This window comes from Canis lupus, chromosome 9 (genome assembly GCF_011100685.1).
Source record: "Canis lupus familiaris isolate Mischka breed German Shepherd chromosome 9, alternate assembly UU_Cfam_GSD_1.0, whole genome shotgun sequence".
Classification (NCBI taxonomy): Eukaryota; Metazoa; Chordata; class Mammalia; order Carnivora; family Canidae; genus Canis; species Canis lupus.
The window spans coordinates 5,416,929-5,440,142 of NC_049230.1; the positions used below are offsets into that span (position 1 = coordinate 5,416,929).

At 56.6% G+C, this 23,214-nt stretch overlaps 2 protein-coding genes across 9 annotated transcripts; one reads left to right on the forward strand and one right to left on the reverse strand.

Annotated features, from left to right (window-relative positions):
• The first annotated feature begins 1,353 nt into the window (after nt 1–1,353).
• Nucleotides 1,354–17,675, forward strand: EXOC7 (exocyst complex component 7). Of its 8 annotated transcripts, XM_038546532.1 has the most exons (21): nt 1,354–1,511; nt 1,699–1,764; nt 2,896–3,080; nt 3,264–3,369; nt 6,263–6,485; nt 7,420–7,587; nt 9,914–10,006; nt 10,926–10,994; nt 11,949–12,094; nt 12,348–12,500; nt 12,752–12,850; nt 13,176–13,238; nt 13,498–13,564; nt 14,260–14,298; nt 15,012–15,077; nt 15,360–15,480; nt 15,760–15,855; nt 16,653–16,716; nt 16,954–16,995; nt 17,124–17,257; nt 17,500–17,675. In XM_038546532.1, exons 1-21 carry the CDS (start codon nt 1,452–1,454, stop codon nt 17,600–17,602), a joined length of 2,163 nt encoding a protein of 720 aa, XP_038402460.1. In that variant the 5' UTR covers nt 1,354–1,451; the 3' UTR covers nt 17,603–17,675. The 8 variants fall into 8 exon arrangements, with proteins under 8 accessions (XP_038402460.1, XP_038402461.1, XP_038402462.1 ...); XM_038546533.1 differs by lacking the exon at nt 14,260–14,298; XM_038546534.1 differs by lacking the exon at nt 10,926–10,994.
• Nucleotides 17,676–18,632: 957 nt separating this feature from the next.
• On the reverse strand, nt 18,633–21,934 carry ZACN (zinc activated ion channel). The gene is made up of 9 exons (NM_001010955.1): nt 21,838–21,934; nt 21,629–21,753; nt 21,461–21,505; nt 21,205–21,311; nt 20,810–20,979; nt 19,930–20,054; nt 19,584–19,794; nt 19,299–19,463; nt 18,633–18,817 (listed from the first exon to the last, which is right to left on the reverse strand). Exons 1-9 carry the CDS (start codon nt 21,932–21,934, stop codon nt 18,633–18,635), a joined length of 1,230 nt encoding a protein of 409 aa, NP_001010955.1.
• Nucleotides 21,935–23,214: the final 1,280 nt, after the last annotated feature.

Genomic DNA, 23,214 nt, shown 5'->3' on the forward strand with positions numbered 1-23,214 from the left:
TACAATGACTCTGCCTTTTTATCTCCTCCATCTGCCACAGGGCTGCACTTCTTGGTGGTTTCCTTCAATACCACTTTTGTGGCCACCCACCAGATCTGAAACTGTCCTGCCCCAGCAGAAGAGCTGCCCAATCCCTCTCCAGGCTCTGGGTCCCCTTTCTTCCTCCTCTTGGATGTGGGGAGTCCTGGGGGGGAACACTGTGGTTTAGTATCCCGAAATATCCTCACACACCAGGTCACGCCTTGTTGTCTATCCCCTTCTGCTTGGATGCCAGATACATAGAGGACCTGAGGAAAGCCACACAGCTATTTATCTCCCCAAGGACCAGGACCAGAGGCAGAGTAGGCAGGGAAGGGATGGAAGAGGGAGTGGCATTTAGGTTTTTGCAGGAGCTCTGTCTTGTGGTGAGAGCAGAACATCCAGCTTTGCAGGAACCTTGATCCAGGAGCATCTCCCCTGGAGTTGTGGTTAGAGTAGCCTCGGGGCAGAGGACTTAGAATGTTTTGGAATTCTGGAGAAAGGACCTTGCTGGCCCTCCAAGCCTTTCATTGCCCCAAAGCCTCTATGAGAAATGCTCCCCGTGTGTCTGAATCCCTGTAGACAGGCGACCATCTCTCTTTAACTGACAGTAGTTACCGAGCTGGGCCCCAATCCCTCAGACAGGTTTGAGAACTTTCAGCCTTCCTCTTGCACCTTTTCCAGATCTAGGTAAGCTTCCAGCAGAAGACACCTCACCAGCAGCCAGGTTCTCACTCCCAACAAATAAAACCATACAGCTCTCTCCAAAACAGACACCCTAGGGTGAGGCTTGGACAGCAAGCTCCAAGCCTCCCGGGGATGGATGGATGCTCCAAGGACTCTGCAGCCCCAGGAATCTGGCTGGGCTCCACACACGCCAGGTTTATGGTTATGGTTGCCACCAGGGCCTTGGGCCACCACTCTGTCCCCAGCCCCCAGCTCGGGGCTTGCACACGACGCCCCTTCATGCTTTTGTGTAATGCAGGCCCGAAGGAAGAAGCGACAGCACAAGCCCCTGGTTCATCAAGTGGCCACGTGTTCGGGGCCCACTCTGTGACACGCTCTGTGCTGCGGCCTGCGGGGAACGCGACATCCGCGCCTGGACACAAAATGCGATCTAGTGAAATAAGCATGTGTCCTTCCCCAGCAGCCTTTGTCAAAAGGGCGAGTCTTCACACGAAGACCGCAAGTGAGCTCCAGCCGTCCAGCTACTTGCGAACCTTCTCTGACAATACAGGGAACACGCACTTGCCACACCCAAGATGGCCACTTGCCCAGACCCGTTATCCAGTTCCGCCTGCCACTCCCAATATGGCACGACTAGCGCGCCACTGGGTGGGGCCAAAGGCGGAAGTGGGTGTGGCCGGGACGGGAGCCGAGAGGGCACACAGAGAGACAAGGCACAGGGCGGTGGGAGCCGCTGGGCCGAGGCGATGATCCCCCCGCAGGAGGCGTCCGCCCGGCGGCGGGAGATCGAGGACAAGCTGAAGCAGGTGAGGCTGGGGAGCAGGTGAGGGAAGGGACCAAGGTCCGGGCCAGGGCATCTGCTCTGGGAGGAGGCAGGGTTGGGAGGGAGCACCCCCTGTGGGGAGACGGCGTTGGGGGCGAGGCCGCGGGGCTGAGACGCGCGGTTCTTTAGCCTCGGGCTTCTTGTGGTCTGCTCACCTCCGCTTCCCCCAGGAGGAGGAGACGCTGTCCTTCATCCGAGACAGCCTGGAGAAGAGCGACCAGCTCACCAAAAACATGGTGAGTAACCCCTCGGGTGGGAGGGGCGGACAGGCCGTTTTTGCGTAAGGCCCGGGGTTCGAACCCGGGTCGCGAAGCTGGTAATGTGTGGGGTGTCTCTTACCTAGCTCCCTTGGCCTTTTCTGCCCCATCACTGAGGATGCCGCAGCCCCTGCTGGTGCAGACTTTCCGCTTTCTGCACAGGCTCTCCATTCTTCCTTCTCTCCTAACACAAACCTCTAGCGACACTGACTTAGGTGGGCTGGGTACTGGTCGTGTGCCGTCCTCACCTCGGGTGATGACCAGAGGGCAGGAGTGGCCTGAGATTTTGTGATGACTGAGGGCAGAGAAAACTCAGCCTTCACCTCAGAGGGCTTTAGGGGTCGAAGGAGCTTTGAAATCAAACAGAGCTGGGATCTGGTCCTCGCCTCTCCCTGTATTTGTGTGTGGCTCCTGACAGGTAGGTAACTCTGAGCTTCGGTTAACTCACCTACTAGAAGCAGCGATGCCAACCTCCCGGTGTGGCTGTGAAGGTCGTAGGAGCCAATGTTTGGGAGTGCATCTTGCATAGTACTTGGTCTACAACAGGTGCTCAGCAAATAGGAATTTCCTTTCTTATTTCTAGAGGAGACTGGAAAAGCTCAAATTGAGTAGATGCAAACTGGGTATGTGCCCAGGAATACAATCATCAAGTCTTAGTCCTTATCTAATGAGATTGGCCGAGAGAGAGAGAGAGAGAGAGAGAGAGAGAGAGAGGGTTTTGAAGGTACTAGCAATGCATTTGAGGCGACTCTGTATGAAACTACTTCTTGTTCAGGCTAGGAAAGCTTCCAAGAGAAGTGAAGTTGAGATTTAGCTTCAAAGGGTGGAAGGGAAGCTATCCTGGGTGATCATTTAGAATGAGTTCCATTTGCTGTGTGGCTTGCCTTCAAGTCAAACTTCCTCCACTTTACTTGGACCACCTCCTTTGTGCTGTGCACATGGTAAGTGCTGGGGATACAGTGGTAAACAAGGACACCGTCTCCCTCCCCTCATGGACGAATTATTATCTAGGAAACCAAAGGAAAGGCTGCAAATGTCGAAGAGCTTGTGGGTGGGTGGAAGCAGTCCTGGGACAACCCCAAGTCCTGAGACTGGGCTGTCCCCCTGCAGGTGTCTATCCTGTCATCCTTTGAGAGTCGCCTTATGAAGCTAGAGAACTCCATCATCCCTGTGCACAAGCAGACTGAGAACCTGCAGCGGCTGCAGGAGAATGTTGAGAAGACTCTGTCCTGCCTAGACCATGTCATCAGCTACTACCATGTGGCCAGTGACACTGAGAAAATCATCAGGGAGGGGTGAGCTAGGGCCAGAGGGTCACATTGCCAACACCTCTTGGGCCAGTGACAACGCTAGGCTTTTGAATATATTTGAGCCCAGAATCCGTTGTGTTAATTCTCTTCCCTTCTAGATTCCATTCTCTTGGTCCTTCTTCTTCATCTTCCATCTGCCCAGGCTGATGCAGCTCTTTGCCTTCACAGCCCCACAGGCAGGCTGGAAGAGTACCTGGGGAGCATGGCCAAGATTCAGAAGGCTGTGGAGTATTTCCAGGACAATAGCCCAGACAGCCCAGAGCTCAACAAAGTGGTGAGAGGCCCGTGGGTGAATGTGGGAGGTTTGGGGACACCAGGCCCTGCCCTGGTCTCATGAGGGACACAGGGCCAGCTTAAAGGAGAACCTAGTAGAAGAAACAGTTGTAGGCAATGCAGTATGCATACTGCAGGCATGAAGACTTCTGCCTTTGAAATTATAGATAACATATTTTTATTATGTTTTTATAATTTAAACTAAATTACACATCCAATATAAATTTCATATTTGAGCTTTATACATTCATTTGTGTTTTTTTCTGTTGTGGTACAAACATAATATAAAATTTGCCATTTTAATCATTTTTAAGTGAGCAGTGGCATTAAGTACATTCACGTTGTGCACCTGCCACCCCCATCCATCTCCAGAACTCCTTCCATCTTCCCAGAATGAAACTCTTGCCCACTAAACATTTAACTCCCATTCCTCCTTTTCCCCAGCCCCTGGCAAGCATCATTCTCCTTTATATCTCTATGAATCTGATTGTTCTCAGAACCTGCATTCGTGTTTTCATGTTTGATTTCTTTGTTTTACAACTTTGTGTTTAAGTATTAGAGTTAGCAGGTGACCAGAGCAGAATGGGGTAAGGCTAGAAAGTGAGGTTGTCTCAAGGCACCAGGAAAAGGGGAGAATGCAGACCCGAAAAGTGGTAGGAGCGGAGCCCCAGACCTCCCAAAGCGGGAAGAACAGTAGAGGAAGGGTCAACTCAGACCTAGTCACCCAGCACACCTTCCTGTTGGCACTACAGTTCTCACCCCAAGTATATGTCTTGCCCAAAACAGGAAGTAAGCGAGATACGCAGATGGGAACCTGGCCTTTCTCAAACCCAGAAAGCTTTTGCTTAGAGCAGTACTTCCCAACATTTCTCCCATCGGGGTTTGTGATGGAAGTGAGGACATTTGTATGTCACACTGGGGTGAACTAGTAACCAGGCAGTGGTTTCTGGCCACCCAAGGTTCTTTCTTCTTGCCTGGAGGATTGGCAGGATCAGTACCTTGGAACACCAGTCACCAATGGGGACACACCAGTGTCATCAGTGCACTGCAGCACATGGGTGGAGGGCCTGTCTTGCAATTAGGGTGTCAGGGACTGGACAACTTTGTTTTGGGGCTCATTGCTAAGTTTGGATCGTGGAGTGAAGAGCTATCCTAGAACTTGGGCGTGGGGCTAGGGTGGAGACAGAACACGTTAGCCAGAGGTCTCAAGAGGATGTCCTCCTCGTTCAAGCAGAGATGGTCCAACTCCTTCCTCTCTCGTGTTTGAAATACCTTTATTGAGATATAATTATTTCTTGAAATGTAATTCACATACCATAACAATTGCTCATTTAAAGGATGCAATTCAGTGGTTCTAGTATAATCATGGAGTTGCACGACGTCACTGGAACCAATTTGAGAACACTTCCATCACCCAAACAAGAGCCCTGAACCTACTGGCAGCCACTCCTCTCTGCTCTTCTTCCCAGTCACGTGCCCCTGCTAGTCCATGGTCTACTCTGTTTCTCCAGATTTGTTCATTCTGGGCTTCTCCTGTGAATGGTATCATGTAATGTGTGACCTTTTGTGTCCACCTTCTTTGACCTACCATAATGTGTTTTTTAAAAGATTTCATTTATTCATTTGAGAGAGAGAGAGAGAGAGAGCATGAATACGGAGGAGGAGGGATTCCTGGGTGGCGCAGCGGCTTAGCGCCCGCCTTTGGCCCAGGGCGCGATCCTGGAGAGCCGGGATCGAATCCCATGTCGGGCTCCCGGTGCATGGAGCCTGCTTCTCCCTCTGCCTGTGTCTCTGCCTCTCTCTCTCTGTCTCTCTCTCTGTGACTATCATAAATAAATAAAAAAATAAAAAAAAAAAATAGGGAGGAGGAGAGGGAGAAGCACCGAGCAGGGAGCCCAGTGCTGGACTTGATCCCAGGACCCCAGATCATGATCTGAGCCAAAGGCAGACACTTCATTGACTGAGCCCCCCAGGTGCCCTTGAGCATAATGTTTTTTTTTGTTGTTGTTGTTGTTTTTTAATTTATTTATGATAGTCACAGAGAGAGAGAGAGAGGAGGCAGAGACACAGGCAGAGGGAGAAGCAGGCTCCATGCACCGGGAGCCCGATGCGGGACTTGATCCCGGGTCTCCAGGATCGCGCCCTGGGCCAAAGGCAGGCGCCAAACCGCTGCGCCACCCAGGGATCCCGAGCATAATGTTTTGAAGGTTTAGGCATATGGTGATGTGTGTCAGCGCTTCATTCCTTGCTATGGCTGAGCATGTCGAATTGTGTGGATGGACCACATGCACCACTTGATGGACACTGCACTTTTCGGCGATTACAAATAATGTTGCTATGAATCCTCACGGATCCTGTTTTGTGTGGACAGATGTTTCCCATTCTCTTGTATGTTCTGGCTACCTGCTTCTTACCAGATAGATAATTTGTGAGTGTTTTCTCTCATCCTTTAGGTCATCTTTTCACTTTTTTGATGGTGTCATTCACTGAACAAAGTTTTTCAGTTGACATGGTTCGATTTGTCTATTTTTTTTCTTTTTTTTTAAATTTTATTTATTTATTCATGACAGACACACACACACACACACACACACACACACAGAGGCAGAGACACAGGCAGAGGGAGAAGCAGTCTCCATGCAGGGAGCACAATGTGGGACCCGATCCCGGGACTCCAGAATCATGCCCTGGGCCGAAGGCAGGCGCTAAACCACTGAGCCACCCAGGGATCTCCCGATTTGTCTATTTTTTTCTTTTGCAAACCCTTTCCTAACAAGAAGACAGATTAATGGCTCAGTGGGATGTTCATCGGCTGGTGAGGGCAGAGGAGGGGCCAGCTGAATGCTGAAGCAGCCCTGGACCCTCTCCCTTCCTTCCTCCCGTCGTCCCTGCAGAAGCTGCTGTTTGAGCGGGGGAAGGAGTCGCTGGAGTCCGAGTTCCGCAGCCTGATGACCAGGCACAGTAAGGTCGTGTCCCCTGTGCTCATCCTGGATCTGATCAGTGGCGAAGATGAGCTGGAGGTCCAGGAGGAGGTACCCCTGGAGCACCTGCCCGAGGGAGTGCTCCAGGACGTGATCCGCATCTCCCGCTGGCTGGTGGAATACGGCCGCAACCAAGGTGAGAGGACCTGGGGGGCAGGGCCAGACCAAGTGGGCTTTTCTCCCCTTTATTTCTTTAATCTACCTGGGTGTTTTTTTAATAAGTAGAAGTTCAATACGAAATGATATATGAGCAATAAACCTACAGCTTATGTGACAGCTATGAATGCGTCCACGGCAGTTTTAGGGGCTCCCTTGGGAGAAGAGGGAGGCCATCAGACAGCCTCCAGACCCCTCAGCGGCCTTCAGCCAGAGCCCCTGTGTTTTGGCCCGTTTTTTTTCACGGGGCTCCCAGAGACACATTGGATGGAAACTGCGGAAATGTAGTGTGTCCTTGTTCATTTGCATTTTTGGATTCTCCAGTTTTCCAGTATTGATAAACAGTGCTGCAGTGAGCATACTCAGGCTTTTCTTACATAGGGAGTTCTTTGGCTGTTTTCTCAAAGATGTGACTATCAGGTAGAAGTGTCCAAACAGAAGTGTCCAAACAGATCTGTCCAAACAGAGAGAGACCATGCATGCAGTGGGAAGGAGCAGAAGGAGAGAGAGTGTTAAGCAGACTCCCCATTGAGTGTGGAGCCTAACGTAGGGCTCAGTCTCACAACCCTGAGATCATGACCTGAGCTAAAACCAAGAGTCGCACACTCAACCGACTGAGCCACCCAGGCATCCTCTAATTTTTTATGTATTTCTTTTATTTAAAAGAACTTTACCTTCAAAACTTAATTAGCCATTCTATTGAGGGGTATTTTCCCTTTAAGACGACTTGATTTGGGACCAGGGTATGTGGGTGGCTGGGAGCCATAGCAGATGCTAGGCATGAGTTAGCAACTAAAATGGTGGGCTCTACTCCCGCTCTGCACCCGGCACCTAGAGGGGAAAGTGAGGTTCCCCTAGCAAGGCAGAGGCAGGGACCCCAGCTGCCATAGCTCTGTCATCCCCTCTCTCCTCAGATTTCATGAATGTCTACTACCAGATTCGCTCCAGCCAGCTAGACCGCTCCATCAAGGGCCTGAAGGAGCATTTCCGGAAGAGTAGTTCCTCCTCTGGGGTTCCCTACTCCCCTGCTATCCCCAATAAGAGGAAAGACACGCCCACCAAGAAGCCCCTCAAGAGGCCAGGTGAGCCCCCCACCCCGGCCCTTTAAGCCCCAGCCAGGAGGCTGCATGGGACCTGCATTACTTTCAGCCACCTTGAGGTTAGCAGCATCGGCCCGTCCAGAGCTGGTCCTCTTGGTGACCCCAACTGTAGGTACGCAGGACAGAAAGCACCTAGCAGGGACCTCTCTGCTAAGGCTCTGTGCTCCGGGGGAAATGTCCTTGTGTGTCAGCCACGGCCTGGCGAGCGTGGCCGTCTTGGGCTACTGAGAGCTGTTGTCCTCAGCTGCAGGAGAGGCTAGGATATCACAAGTGAAGGGCTGCTGCCACCATAGCTGACACTGCTGAGCTGTGTACACTGTGTACACTGCCCACTGTAGCCTGTGGGACCTGTCCCTCGTGATAGCAGGTTGTGTTTAAGTGTCTCTTCCCTATGCCCCTCAGCAAGCACCTGCTCCCACTCAGGCCTTTAGTTGGGGTTTGGAGAAATGGTAGCATAGAGGCTGCCCTTGGGGGCCCCAGCAGAGACACACCGCCTTCTTCCCTCCAGCGTGGGTATCCTGGCTGTCACCTAGAAAACCTGCTCCCAATAGTGACTGTGCTGAGCCAGCCTGCTGGGCCGCAGCTGCCGGCACACAGTAGGTCTATTCCTATGTCTCTGTGCTTTGGGCGGGGCAGTCTTCCTCCATGAGGCTGTGAGGCAGCCCGCTTCAGCTGGCCTGTGCCCTCTTCCCCATCTCTTCTCTGACAGGCCCACAGGGGGCCCCCGACTGGTCTGCACTGCCCCCAGAGTGTTGGCTGGCCATGGCGGGGCTCACAGGGGGTCTCATCTGTCCTTGGCTTGTGGGTTCTAGAGGAAGACTCAGGCTGTGAGGATCCCTGGTCTCTGCAGAGTCTCAAGAGCTGTCAGCAGCCAGCGCATCAGGGCTGATGTTAGAGAACCAGGGAGCCAGGCCCCTGGCACATCCGCTCCTGGTTCGGAGGTGGGGAGCAGCGAGGCCTCAGTGGACCAGTAATCTAATCCCAATGTCAGCATCTGTGGTCACTGGGCACCTGATGGGTTTGGCGGCCACCCCATCAGCATTTGTCACCCATGTCCACACCAGCCAGCCTCCCCCAGGCCCGTGTGCTGGGGCTGTGGGGCAGGAATCCGATTTGCTCATTAGCAGGACCGCTGGCTGAATGGGGAGAACACAGGAGACAGATGCTGAGCCTGGGCCCTGAACTTGGTCATTAGTGGCTAATTGTCACGTGGTCCAAACAGAACAAGGAGCTGTCACAGATCTTGCCCCTCCTCGCCCCGCTTTTTGGGGTGCTGCCAGGACCCGCACAGCCTCACTGTGTTCAGAGACAGCTGCGGGGACACAAGGAGTCTCCAGGGGAGACGAACCAGGGTTACACGTGGGGCCTCCTCCCCGTTCCTAGTACATTTTATCAACAAGGCAGCTGTCCTCGGCTATTTTAAATACTATTTTATATCCCCCATTTTCTGCCCTGCGAGGTCTCATTCCCACCGAGGTGGCTGACCCCCGGGGCTGTAGGCGCTGTGGTTTTGTTTGTGTTGATTTCACTCGTGATACTAACTGTTGTTTTTTTCCCCCATGCCGGGAGCATGCCCCCCTCTCTACTATCCTGCCTCCTCCGGCTCTGTGTGGTGGCTTCCGTTAACCCCAACCGAGCTTTTGAGTTTGTTCCCGATTGCTTTGGGGGTTCGGGTCGCTTTGGTGCGAGGGGCCAGGCTGCCTCAGGGTCTCCAGGCCTTCTGTCTCAGGCACCGCTCTCCCAAGAAGCTCAGTCACGTTTCACCAACTCCCGGGTTCTGCGTTCTGTCGACCTCTTCCATTTGTCCACGTCCCAACACTGAGCATGCCCGGGGAACCCTGCCTGGCATTTCGGGGCCGGGCCAGGGGGTCCCCAGACTCCGCCAACCTGGCTGTGCTCTCCGGGTGGGAGAGCTTCGTCACCAGCACCTCCGTCCTGAGCCCTGGTCTGTTCTGCCTTAACTGCCACTCAGTGGTGTCTTTATTTTTGGCTTCTCCCGATGGATCTTTGCCCATCTCATCTCCTTCACCTGCTGCACTTCCTAAAGAGAACTCAAATCCAGAGCAACGAGGGTCAGTAGCAGAATCAGGAGCCCCATGTGGGGCATGACCTGGGCCCGTTCCCTCCTGTCCATCTGCAGTGCCTCCGGGGGTCCTGGAAGGGGCCTGCTGGAGAGATGGCGTGTGGGCATGCTCACTGTTGGGGGGCCGGGGCCGGGGCTCGGGGGGGCAGGTGGAGGCCTGCTGCTGTTTTCTCTCACTCATTTCCTAGGTCTTCTTGTCTCCTCTCTGTGTGGCTCTGGTGACAGGGACGATCCGTAAGGCTCAGAACCTTCTGAAACAGTATTCCCAGCATGGTCTAGATGGGAAAAAGGGGGGCTCTAACCTCATTCCTCTGGAAGGTAATCACCCTGTGTTCTTCTCCTGTTCCCTCCTCCTCCACCATGTGTCCACTCTCGTGGCAGGGCAGAGCCTCCAAGCCCCCAGGAGGGCCATGGGAGAGTCCCTGAGAGGGGAGCAGGGGTGGGAACAGCAGGTCCCTGGTGCTGCTCGTTCCAGATGGCCACAGGGGTAGGTGTCGTGGCCTCGGCCTGGTCCTGGCGGGCTGACGGCAGCTCTGCCCTCCCTGAGGCTTCCTACTCCCTCCCTCCCCGTCTCTGTCCTTGTCTTCTATTTGAACTCAGAGAAAGTTCTTTGTCATGGGCAGCCCTTTCACGCTCAGACCAGCAGTGGCAGGATCAAGCCGGCCTAGGCCTCCGGGCCACCCCCACCTCCCCTGGCTTTAGAGAGGGGAGGGTGTGCCGCAAAGGGGATGGGCAGCCTGTAGGCCGGGTCCCTCCTTGCCTCCTATCAGAGGAGGGACAGCCCTGCCCTGGTGGACCTGACCCTCCTTCCAAAGAATAATCCTTGGAACAAAAGGAGGCTGTCCCGTTTCACTCAGCAGTGACATTACTCTAACTGGGTCTCTCCCCAAATATGGTGAGGTGGGTAAACCCCCTGGGGCTGAGCATCAGATCCTCTGGAGCTGCCAGAAGCTCTCCAGAACCCTCCTTGGTCGTCCCGCAGGCTTTCTCTTGGCCTTGGGCTTGGAGAACCAGCTCCCAAGGACGGTCTGGGACACTGCGAGTCAGGCTTGAAATGGCTGTTCCCAAGGTGGTCCGAGGCAGAGGAGGGCCTCAGAGCCCCCTCCCGGGGCCCTTCTCACACCCCCATCTCACATCCCCTCCTGGAGGTTGAGGGCTTCTTCCCCGGCCCCGAGGGGCAGCCCACCCGGCCCCTGGATAAACGCTGCTTGTGTCTGTGCGGCCGACGTCTTGCTAGGTCACGAGCATGATTTCCGAGTTAAGCACCTGTCCGAGGCCCTGAACGACAAGCACGGGCCGCTGGCTGGTGAGTACCGCAGCCCAGCCCGAGGGCAGCCGCCGCTGCCTTGGCAACAGTCCCCGGAGGGCTCCGCTCTGAGGATGAGCCAGGCCTGTTTGCCTCTCTCTCTCTCAAGTCTCTCTTTTGGGCACTAGGTCTCCTTGTCTCTCTCCAGATGGGAGTGTATGCCTGGCTCTCAGGGCCTGGGCCAAGGGGAGAAGTCGCCGCTACTTGGACGGCGGCTCCCTGGCGGGCAGGGAGCCCTGACATCTGACTCCACCAACAGCTCTAAAGCTCTGACTCGGAGCCCGTTTCTTTGCTTATGGGACCAGGTTGCCTGCGGGTGCCCCCTGCCCCAGCCTCCACTAGTGGGTCCCAGTCTCCTTTTGAGCCAGCTGACCAGCCAGGAGCCCTCCTTTTCTGGGACTCACATTGCCTCTTCTCAGAGTGTAACCCTGTGCCAGCTAGCCTCATAGGCCATAGTCCACCACTGCCTTCTTAGACATTCCAGAATGTCTGGTGGGGCTGAGAACTGCCCTCAGTGACCTAGCATTTTCTCAGATGGGTGACCACAGTGCCCTTGAGACAGGCACTGCCTCTCGCCCACCCTGGCCACCCTCTTTCTGGTGCAGTTCAGAATCCTAAGTCCTGGGGTCAGGCATACCGTGGCTAGGAAGCCGATTTAGGGCTCTTCCCTCTTTATCCCCTCATCGATCTCCCTACCACCTTTAGTACCTGATGCTCTGGGACGTAAACACTGTCCAGCAGAGCTGAAAATGAAGCCAGGACAAAGGCTGGATTCAGCCCCGTTTTTCCTTTTGAGCAGTCAGGCCTGCTGGAATCCTCTCAGCTTTCTGCCAGAATAGTCCTCCTCCTCCCCATCTCCTGCTGGCCCGAGCTACAGGCCAGGAGCTGGGGAGACCCAGCAGGGAGAGCGGCTTCCCGCAGGCCAGCAGCTCAGGGGCACTGCTGTCCCTCCAGGGAGAGACGACACGCTAGATGTGGAGACCGACGCCTACATTCACTGTGTCAGTGCCTTCGTCAAGTTGGCCCAGAGCGAGTACCAGCTGCTGATGGACGTCATCCCTGAGCACCATCAGAAAAAGACCTTTGATTCTCTGATCCAGGTGCTGCCCCGCCCCCACCCTGCTCCTGGGTCCTGACCAGATGCCCCAGCAGAAGCTGCCACCACAGAAGCTCACGTTTGGGACAGACCTGTTGTCCTGTAGCCTTCAACTAGAGCCACACAACTAGTGTGTGTGTGTGTAGGGGGGCGGGGGTTCCTCCCCATTGCTGCCCCCTGCTGAGGCAGGGGCCCCTGGGAAGCCGCTCACACCCCTCTGCCCCCCTGTGAGCCGCATCCTTGCCATGCTCTCCCAGGATGCACTGGACGGGCTGATGCTCGAAGGGGAGAACATCGTGTCTGCTGCCCGCAAGGCCATCATCCGACACGACTTCTCTGCCGTGCTCACTGTCTTCCCCATCCTGCGGCACCTCAAGCAGACGAAGCCCGAGTTTGACCAGGTGCTCCAGGTATGTGGGTAGGAAGACCCGGGGACACAGGGAGGAGGAATCGTGCTGCCTGGCATGGCCTCCCAAGGGGTGCAGCTTCTCTGCCCTCATGCCTCCAGTCAGAAGGTGAGCGGAAGCAGCTTCTACACGGGGCCGCAGATGTAGGCACACACTCACAGGGTGACCGAACAGGAGTGGGAGCCCTGCAGTGAGGGGCAGGGAGGCAGCTGGCGGGGAGCCAGGCTCAGCTCTGCAGCCGTGTGCGTCCTTAGGGTACAGCTGCCAGCACCAAGAACAAGCTGCCCGGCCTCATCACCTCCATGGAGACAGTTGGAGCCAAGGCATTGGAGGACTTTGCCGACAACATCAAGGTGCTCTCCCTCTCCATCTGCGGCCCTAGAACTGTGGGCAGGACCCCCAGGGGCCTGCCTCGGGGGCTCCTACGGAAACCAAGCCACCCAGCTAGCCCATTGACTAGCTGGCTGTGCTGCTAGTCAATACCCAGGGGGCTCCAGAGCCTCTGAGGGGTGAGGCTGCTGCCCTATTTTTCCTGTCCCATCTCTCACCTGTGTGCCTGAGGGGCACCCCAACACCTCTCTGCCAGGAGGTGGCATCGGGTGCAGACAGCCTGGGCCCCGGGGTGGAGCGCAAGGCCTTGGAAGCAGGTTCAGGAAGTTGGGACTGTTTTTTCCACAGAATGATCCAGACAAGGAATACAACATGCCCAAGGATGGCACCGTGCATGAGCTCACAAGCAATGTAGGTGCTGCCCCGGGTTGCCTGGGGAGGGGAGGGACCCAGCCTGGCCCAGAGCTTGTGGCAGGATAGATGGCAAAGTATTTCGTGTCTCCAGTAGACTGGATCATTCAGGGCAGGAAGCTTGCAACCACTCTTCCCTTGGCAGACCCCAGGCCCTGCACTTGCCCTGGAACGGTCAGAAGGGGTGTGTTTGGGAGGTGATCTGACTCTAAGGTCCTGCCCTTGACCTTCTCCCTGGACCTGTTTTCTCCCCACACAGGCCATCCTTTTCCTACAGCAACTCCTGGATTTCCAAGAGACAGCCGGGGCGATGCTGGCCTCCCAAGGTACTTGGCACCTCCCAGTGGGGCCCCCTCCCCATACCCCACTCCTCCCTCTTGTCTGGAGACACAGGGTTACTGGCCACCTCTGGGAGAGATTTCCTCCGGCTCTGTGAAGTGGGGTTTGACTGTGCCTTTCCTGACCCGACCTCCCTCCCTTCTCGCTCCTTCCACCGTCCTCGCTCTGGAGAGTGGCACTCCCTGGTTCGAAGATGCCCTGCCTGCCTCGCCCCTCCTTCCGCATTTCTCCATCTGCTCTTGGGTTCGCCTGTCCTCCCGATTAGTCTCACACAGCTGACCGTTCCGTGGGCTGGCGCCTCAGGGCCAGCCGGGTGTCTTCCCACTGACTGCTGCCCTGGCATTGGAGCTGGGGAGGTTGGCATGGAAGGAGGTTGGCATTTCTGAGCACCAAGACCCAACCCAATTTGTTGGGGCCCCCGGGCCCTCCCCCTCCCTCCATTTTGGGGGCGAGGGAGCCAGGAGCGGCCTCTGGCCTGCAGTTCTCTAGATCCCCACTTCGCTGCGTGCTCCCTCACCTTCCGGGGAGCAGCCTGGGTGTGTCCTGCTGTCTGTGTTCTGGCTGTCACGGGGAGGGGTCTGCTTGCTCGGGGACACGGTTGCTAACCTGTGTTTGCACTTTGCGTCTTTCTCCCTTCTTTGTCTCCCCTTCCCCTCTGAGTGCACTGCCTTTCACTCCGTAGTTCTTGGGGACACATACAATATTCCTTTAGACCCCCGAGGTAAGCGGCAGGGCTCTACAGCCCCATCCTACCCCTCTGAAACCCCATGGGTGAGATTCCTTAGGGACAGAGGCACCCAGACAGACTCAGGACCTATTGGGAGCGGGGATCAGAGGGGATGTGGGTTTCTCTAGGGCACTCCCAACTCTCTCAGCTCCCAGCAAGGCTGGCTGCACCCTCCAGGCTAGCCTAGTGCCTGCCCCCTCCCTCCCCATATACCCTCACCACCACCTCCTTGGCCTTCTGTTTGTCTAGAGGGGCCCAGTAGAGGAGGTTGTGGGAAGTGGGGGAGAAAGGGGAAAGGCCATAGGGAGCCCACTCTGAGACCCTGCTGTTCACAAATATGATAAGTGGACCTTATAGAGAGCACCTTGCATTAGTTGGGGCTGGGGGGAAAGGGGTGTCCCACTCCTGTGCCCCCAGACTTCCTGCTGATCATGGGCCAGCTCATTAATCCTGCCACCTATCACCATAGAGGGGCTTGCCCTGGGCTCCAGGAAGAGGCTGCCCAGGGGGTGCTCCTGCAGCAGGTGGGAGCTTGGCAGCTCAGCAGACCAACCCCTTCCCCGTTCTGCGTCCAGTCTGCCTGAGGAAGGCTCAGGGCCCCCCCACCCCCACCCCAAGGTTTCCACAGCTGCTCCAGGGGCTGAGGGAAGGCCAGAGAGGGTCCTGGCTGCTGCCATGGCTGCAGTGACAGGCCTCTCTTCTCCCAGAGACCAGCTCTTCAGCCACCAGCTACAGCTCCGAGTTCAGCAAGCGCCTGCTAAGCACGTATATCTGTGAGTGCTCTCTGGCTGGCCGGCAGCCCCCCGCGCCCACCTGCCCACCTCCACTGGCGTTTCCCTTCCTTCCTCTGTGCCCTCCTGCTATTCCCAGTGCTCTCCTGAGCCTCACCTTTGGAATCGCAGCCTAACTTCCAGTTTAGGGGCTGAGCTGGGCTGTGGGCAGAGGGCTCCTGAGGCTTGTGGAGTCTGGAGTTGGGAAGGACAAGGCTCTTGGGACAGGGACTGGGTCATTTAGGTCAGACTGCCCATGGATGTAGCCACACCCTCCCTGTGCAGGTAAAGTCCTGGGCAACCTGCAGCTGAACCTCCTGAGCAAGTCCAAAGTGTATGAGGACCCAGCTCTGAGCGCCATCTTTCTGCACAACAACTACAACTACATCCTCAAGGCCCTGGAGAAGTGAGTGGCTGCAGGGGCCTGCGCCTACCTGCCCTCCTGCCTGTCCTCCCACACTGCCTCCCTCCCTCCTGCCTGCCCTCCTGCCTGCCTCCCTCCTGGGGCTGCCTGCACCCTCTGCCTGGCCAGGTGGGGAGGGAAGCCCTTGACCTCCTGGAGTCCTAGGACCTGGGGCACAGGCATAAGGCAGGCCTCCTGCTGGTGCTGCTGCGGAGGCTCACTACCCTTGGGCCCCAAGAGCCAATGCGGCCCTCCTCTGCTTCCTCCTTATCCCCGCCCCAGGTCTGAGCTGATCCAGCTGGTGGCTGTGACCCAGAAGACTGCTGAGCGCTCCTACCGGGAGCACATTGAGCAGCAGATCCAGACCTACCAGCGGAGGTGGGCCTCCACCGTGCCCCCCCCCCCATTACCCCCAAGCTTGTGTCCTTCACTCACTCTTCCTGTCCAAGCTTCATTACAAGTGGGGTCAGGAATGGGGAACTGCTCCCCTATGAACTCAATGCTCCCCTTGCTGTTTCACCACACTGACCAGGTGGAGGGGAAGCCCCTCCCTACCACCACCTGCTCCCTAGGGGCTGCTATGGCCAGCCTCTCTAGAGGGTGGTGTGCCAAGGGTGCAGGCTAAGAAGACTCAAAAAACTGCATATCAGAGGTGTGGGGATGTGAGGCCAAGCAAAGAGCAAGGTTGTAAGAATACTCAAACTTCCTGAGCCTCGCTCTGTAGTGCTCCCACTGCTCCTCACCCGTCCTTCAGAGCTCCTTCTGTTCCTCGCCCCCAGGGCTCCCTCTGCTCCTTGCCCCTGTTTCTCCTTGGTTTGTGTGTTTCTTCCTGTAAGTGGTCTCCCTCCTCCTTGCTTTGTCTGTCTTCTGCTTCTTTCTTCCTCATCTGCTTCTCCATCTTTATTCTCCAGGAGATCGATGTGAGGCATAGCTGCTAGTTATTTGTTCAATTTATTGAATGTTGTTTCCTGTTCTTAATTTTAAAAGCCAGCAGCTTGAACATTTTCTTTTCCCAAGGAGAAATCTCACTGTGCTCTGCTGAGTTCTGACCCCCATGGATCGTTGACCTCCCCTCCCCTAGTAGATTTAAAAAACAACACAAACCAGCCCCTGGAAAGAGGCAGCAGCCTGAGGTTGTCCCTCCTCTGCCTTCTGCCTCTCTCTCCACCTGACAGCTGGTTAAAGGTGACTGACTACATTTCTGAGAAGAATCTACCTGTATTCCAACCCGGAGTCAAGGTGGGCGGAAGGCCTGGGCTGGGAAGGGGTGTCTAGCAGATGTGATACTTTGTGTCATGTCTCTGGGGAAAAAAATGGACAAGCATCCTGCTGGGATGAGCAAATGATGCCTGCCTGTGGCCATGACGGTATCCAGAAGAAGGGCCAGGCCCAGGCTTGGGTGTTTGGGGAAGGAGCCAGTGGCAGGGCAGATCTGCTCTGAGGAACACTTTCTCTGCCCTCTCTCACCACCCCCAGCTGAGGGACAAGGAGCGACAGATGATCAAAGAGCGTTTCAAGGTGAGTTGGGGTCTTCCCTGCTCACCCAACCCCCCACCACCTCCAGTGCTTCCTGCTGCTATTGCAGGGACACGGACCCAAAGTCTTTATCTTTGGGTCACTCCCATTTCCACTTTTTTGGTGGCCAGGGTTTCAATGATGGCCTTGAAGAATTGTGCAAGATCCAGAAGGCCTGGGCTATTCCTGACATGGAGCAGAGAGACAAGATTCGCCAAGCTCAGAAAAACATCGTCAGGGAGACGTACGGGGCCTTTCTGCACAGGTGAGCCCTTTGTCTCCACCTTCCCAGCCCTGGGCCCCGCGCTTCCCCTGCTGGGTCTCTGCTCTTCTCTTCTACAGGAACACACAGAGGGGCGTGAGGGTGTGGGTGGCAGATCCAGGGCCGTGGGCTTTGCTGTGGGGCCAGAAAGGGACATCTCTCAGGGGCAGCCTGTCAGGAGCACCTTAGGCTGCGGTGGAGCTGGGGGGCTGGCCAGGCTGCCCCTGACCTCAGTGCCTGGGCAGGTATGGCAGCGTGCCGTTCACCAAGAACCCTGAGAAGTACATCAAGTACCGCGTGGAGCAGGTGGGCGACATGATCGATCGCCTCTTTGACACCTCTGCCTGAGCCTGCTGCTCTCCCTGCCTGGTACTGCCCGGTCAGCCCTGTTATTGGACAGATAAACCAGTGTTAACTCTGGGCCTGGTGAGTTTGACATCCTTTGGGACAGGAACTTTTTCCACCCCTTGTCCAGCCCAGAGCTGTCCCTGAGCACCCCCCCGCCCCGAGTCCTGGTCTGCACTTCTTCCTGGAACCCACCCCCACCCCTGACCAGCACTCTCCCAGAATACTGGGGCTCCTTCCCACCTTAGGTTTCATGACCCTCAAGCTGCATGGGCCACGTGATGGCTTCTAGACAGGAAAGGACAGAGAAGGAGGACAAAGGGCTTGTGCCCACAGCTGCCTCGTGTGTACAAGAGCAGGAGGGGAAACAGCCTGCCTCCGGCCCAGCTCAGAGCTGCGGGTGGGGACCACCTGTTTTAGCCCTGAAGTGTGGGTAGGGCAGGCCACAGCAAAGCCAGAGAGCATGGAGAAAAAGGTAGCAGGATTGACCTGCTCATGGATTTATGCAGAAAACATAGTTCCCGTCACCCACGGTCCTGAAAATCGGGGGTGTTCTGCCTCCCAGGCATCCCTCAGGTGGCTGGAGCAGGAGTGCCCTCTGCACGTGCCCTCTGGGGTCCAGCACACCGCAGAAGGAATCCTGAGAAGCTCTGGCCACCCTGTGTGGCCTGTCCAGGCTCATCTCTCGGGGCCTAGGGTCAGGCAGCAGTAATTGCACAGAAATGGGGACCAGATGACTGGTACACAGTGGTGAGAAGTTCAGGAGCATAGTGGGGGTGGGTGCAGAGTGGCCGCCCCACCTGCGCAGGATGAGGAGTAGCTGAGCTCAGTGAAGACAAACCCTCGAGGCACGTGTGCACGACACCTGGGTGATGGGTTTATTTCATGCTCTGCGTGCATGCTGTCACTAAGGGAGAACTCAGGGTGGCCTGGGATCCTCTGGCTTAGGGAAGAGAGTCGTCTTCCCTCCTCCTCTCTCCAGAGACCCTGTCATGGCCCTCCTCCCCGGGCTACAGCTCTAGGCCTTGGCCCGTTACAACCTGGGCTGCCCACCATGGGGTATGGCCTCACCAGGGGCTGGGTCAGACTTGCATGTCGCCCACATCCAGAATCCAATGAAGAAGAATTGGCTACACACTACCCCCACCACATACACCAGGAAGAAGATGTGGTCGGCAGCCTCAGCCCAGCTCCTTGACTCCTTCACTCCGGGAGCTTCTGGTGGGGGAAGAAGCAGGGAAAGGAGCTGTTTTTCAGGGCTCCCCCAACATGCTGGCCCAGAGCAGGAGGCTGAACCCTGGGGGCTGTCAGCCTGGATCTCTTCCTTAGATTCACAACTGCTGAATGTTTCAGTCTGGCCCGTTCCAGGCCATCTTGAGCTGAAGAAGCCTTTGTAGAGAAGGGCTTCTTCTCTACAGAAGCTCCGATAACAAGCACCCTTGTTATCTCAGGGAGTTTGAAGTCACCTGGGCCCTTAGGGAAGCTGCCGTTGCTCCCTGCTCCATACCTGCGTCTTCCAATGGCAGGCACGGAGGAGCCCAGGGACAGCGGAGCTAGCAGAGTGAGTGCCTGGAGCCTCTAAATAACCTCGCGATCCCCAGCATCAGCCCTAAGTGCGCAGCCTGCCAGCTCTGCCCCTGTCAAAGCTGCTCCTAGACTCCTCCCTCTACCCCTGCCCCAGCAAGGGTTCCCTGCCCACCTTCAGGATGCGGCCCCAGGTCCCCATGATCTTGCTGCTCCCCTCTTGGGGTTGGGATGGGGCTGCTTCTGGCACTGAGGTGGCCCCGGGCCTGCAGTGCAGCCAGCAGCACGGTCTCCATGGTGCTGATGAAGAGCAGCAGCAGTAGCACGGTGAAGTAGTAAACTGGCGGGGCAGGAGGGTGTGGTGGGGTCAGGGCCAGGCCTGCATCCCCCGGTGCCCAGAAAGATGAACAGAACACGCTCCTGCCCCCTCCCAGGGCTGGGTGAGGGGCGCATGACTTACTGAGCAGCGGGTTGCAGGAGGAGGAGCTGGGCAGTGCCTGCACCAGGGAGGAGTGGAAGACCAGATAGCCTAGCAGCAGGGTCACCTTGTAGGCAATGCGCTCGGTGGCCCGGAGGGGCAGCAGCCCCCCGCACATGTCCGCTAACAGCAGCGCCTCCCCAGGTACCAGCAGAGCTATGATGGCCTTCAGCGCTGTGTTCTGCAGGCGCAACTGGAAGGGAGAAAGTTGGGGCTTTGTGGGAGGGCATCAGGGGCCCGAACCGCTGAAGGGTGGCCCCGTGGCCTCTGCCACATGCTTCACACCCCCACCAGCCCTGTGTGCGCCATGTCCCATGTCCTGACTCACCGTCACCTGGAAGCAGGGCACCAGCTGCCGGGGAGGGATTTGGGTCTCCAGACCCCAAACTACATATTCCCTCTTGACACTCACAATCTCGTTCACTGCATGGGCCCGGAACTCCAGCTCTAGCACTGGAAGGGGGCAGGGGAAAGTGGTGAAGCAGGAAAAAGGTCCCCCTGGTCCTGACTCTCTTGGGAGTGAGTGGCAGGGACTAGCCAGGTGCCCAGGGCTGATGGAGACTTCTGATGGTGGCTGGGGGCAGACCAGGAGGTTAGCATGCTCTGTGCAACACCCCACATTCCCTCCAGCTGGGGGAAGGGCCTTCTCAGGTTCACAGGTGAATTTTCATTATGAAACTAAATGCATGTGGCACCACTTCTCAGAGGGGGGTGTGGTTATGGATGCATCTCCCAGTATATCTCATGCCTGCAGTATTAGCCTCAGGGGGCGGCTGCTGTAGTATTTCCTAGAGGGCAGGGATGTGAGGCAAGGGTTGGGGGTTCTGGGCCAAGCTGGATATCCCCCGTGGGTCTATGGGATATTTACTGGATGGTTACACCTTTAGGATACTTCCGGGAGTAGGCTGCAGCAACCTTGGCCTCTGGCCTTGACAAAAGCAGTGCAGACACTGCCGTTTGGCCCTGGCTGTTGAGGGCGGCTGCAGTGGGGGCCGCAGCCCGGAGCAGGGGAGAGCTTGGAGGTGGGCTGCCATCTGAGTGGGAAGTGCAGGTGAGAGGCACGCTCTGCTCTAGGATCTCTTCAGCTCCCCTAAGCCTGAGGTGGCCCGGTATGAACACAGGCTGGCTGCCCCCCATGTCACATGTCTGCTGGAGGCCAGAGGCTGCACCTCCCCCCTCCCCGCCTCCAGCTCCTGTCCTGTCAGCACCAGTGTTGCTGAGAGCATAGAAGCTGAGGTTGCAGTCGCTCTGGTCCCTGGGGAAGTGGAGGAGCTCAAAGTCACAGTTGGTCTCCGTGGTGAGGGCCAAATACAGGTCGACGTGGCCATCAGGGCCCACTCTGGCCCGCGGGCTCTGGTCCTGCCAGTCCACCCAGAGCCTGTTGTGGAGGAGGGAGATACCACAGCTGGAGGCTCGGCTGCTTCTCAGAAGGGGGTGGAGGGGGAGACCCTAGCATAGCCCAGCTGCCCTCTACTGGCATCCAGGTTCCAGAAGGGTGAGGTGGGCCCAGGACACTGGGGTGCACCTGTGGCCTGGCAGGGCCACCAGAGGGGCATAGTCCCTAAAGAGGACCTCCTGGCCCAGGAACTCCCTCCTCACTTACGCCTCCTGAATAGTGAGTCCCGGAGTCCAGAGTGAGTCCCAGGGCAGTGTGACTGCATGCTGTGGGTACAGGCTCGCATTCCAGGCCAGGCGAGTATCCACCCAGGACTGGGGACATAAAGAAGGCATTAAGGCTCCCGCTCCCAAGTATCTACAAGTCAGTTGGCTTGGCAGTTTGATGAAGGCTGGTACTTCTGAGCTGGACAAGAGAAGGGTCTCCAGTCCCACCTTCCCCGCCCCCTGCCCCAGACACTCACCAGCCGAAGCAGCAGCATGGAGGACACTGTGTACCGCAAGATGTCCTGAGGGAGGGGCAGTGTGTCACCTGGGGGTGGGCGCAGGGGACAAAAGAGGCAGGAGCCCCCACCGCTTGCTGGGGCTGAGTGGTTAGTGCCCTGCCCTCTCTTTGGCCTGAGGACACTTACCACATTAAACACATTGGACACGAACACTTGCACATCCACGAGCAGGGGCGCGCTGCCATTGTTTGGAATCTGGATGGTTTCCTGAACCCCCTGGGGCTGGTTGAAGTTGAAAAAGGATGGCCAGGCTGAAGGACAGAGGTCAAGGTCATTTGGGTGGGAGCCCTGGCGGCCAAGTCCCAGAGCTTAATGACTTTACCTTCTCCACCTACCAACTGTTGGCGAGCGAAAGCCCCGCCCCTGGACCAAGGGCCCCGTGGTGCCCAGCCTGAGGAAGGCCAGCAGCAGCAGCAGGAGCCGCGGGGCCATCGTCAGTGGCTGCATGGAGGGCTGGATGGAGCAGCACAGCCTAAACTGCAACCTCAGTTTCAGTTGCTTCTCCGGAGGCCTGGGTGGTTAGTCAGGCAGCTGCTCTGTGCAAGAGCTCTGGGGCCTTGGAGCTGGCACCCCACCCTCACCCCTGAGCCAGGGTTCCGCAAACACCTGAAGACAAAGCCCAGGACCCAGCCCCGCCCACTGTGCACCTGCCTAGGCTTCCCATCCCCGCTTCATTTCCACCATCTGGAATCAGCCCTATTCAAAGACTGCCAAGTGGACCAGGCAACTACAGATTCCCCCCAACAAACACACACACACACACCCCTTTCCCAAACTCGGTCCTTCCAATCTGGGCAGATGCCACAGGCCTTCCCTGCTTTCTTGTAGTGGGTGCCTGCTGGGTTAAATATTCAAGCCCTTGCCAAAGTGCCCTGCGCTCAACATCCTGAGATCTGTACATGCTGTAGTTTTCCTGCATCTCCTCAAACACTGAGCTGATTAAAAAGCCTTGAAAGTCTCAAGAACCCCAGGGGTGGGGCAAACCTGGAGCAGGGCAACGGGATTCACCACCTGCTCCAGCCCAGCAGTGCCTTAGAAGCGCTCCTGGGTGCCCTGAAGCAGGACTGGTGGGGGTGAGGGGCAACTTTTCATGGCCTCATGGAAACCCAGCTGCTGGAGGCCTGACTCGGCCTGTAGCCAGGGAAGGAGCCCCAAGGCTGAAAGAGGGTGAGCACTGATCCAGCTGCAGACACTCCAAACGCCCCAGAGAGCTGGGAGTAGGGAGTGACCTGCCACTCGCTGGTGCTTGAACATTACTCAGAACATACATAGTGTCTGCGCCTCCCTGACTTACGGGCCTCGCTTAAGCACTCGGCCTGCCTTTGTCGCAGGCACAGCTGGCCACTGGTGCGGCCTTGTATGTATGCCAGGCGCCTCTGGATGGCCGTGTGCAGAAAGCCTTCTTTGACCCGTGCTCCCCAGTCAGGATTTCTATGGGGACTTAAACTTGGCTGCCTTGGCTGCAGGCCACTCTCTCTGTGGCTCAGCAGAGCACCTTGGGCGCATTCATCCAGAGCTCCCCCGTGAAGTCCCAGAGGCTGCAGACCACAGAGCCTCACAACTGTGAGATATGTGGACACACAGCACGTGATTTCACATGAAAAGATTTGCATCTTTTTTAAAAAAGATTTTATTTATTCACGAGACACACACACACACAGAAGCAGAGACCCAGGCAAATGGAGAAGCAGGCTCCGTACAGGGAGCCCGCT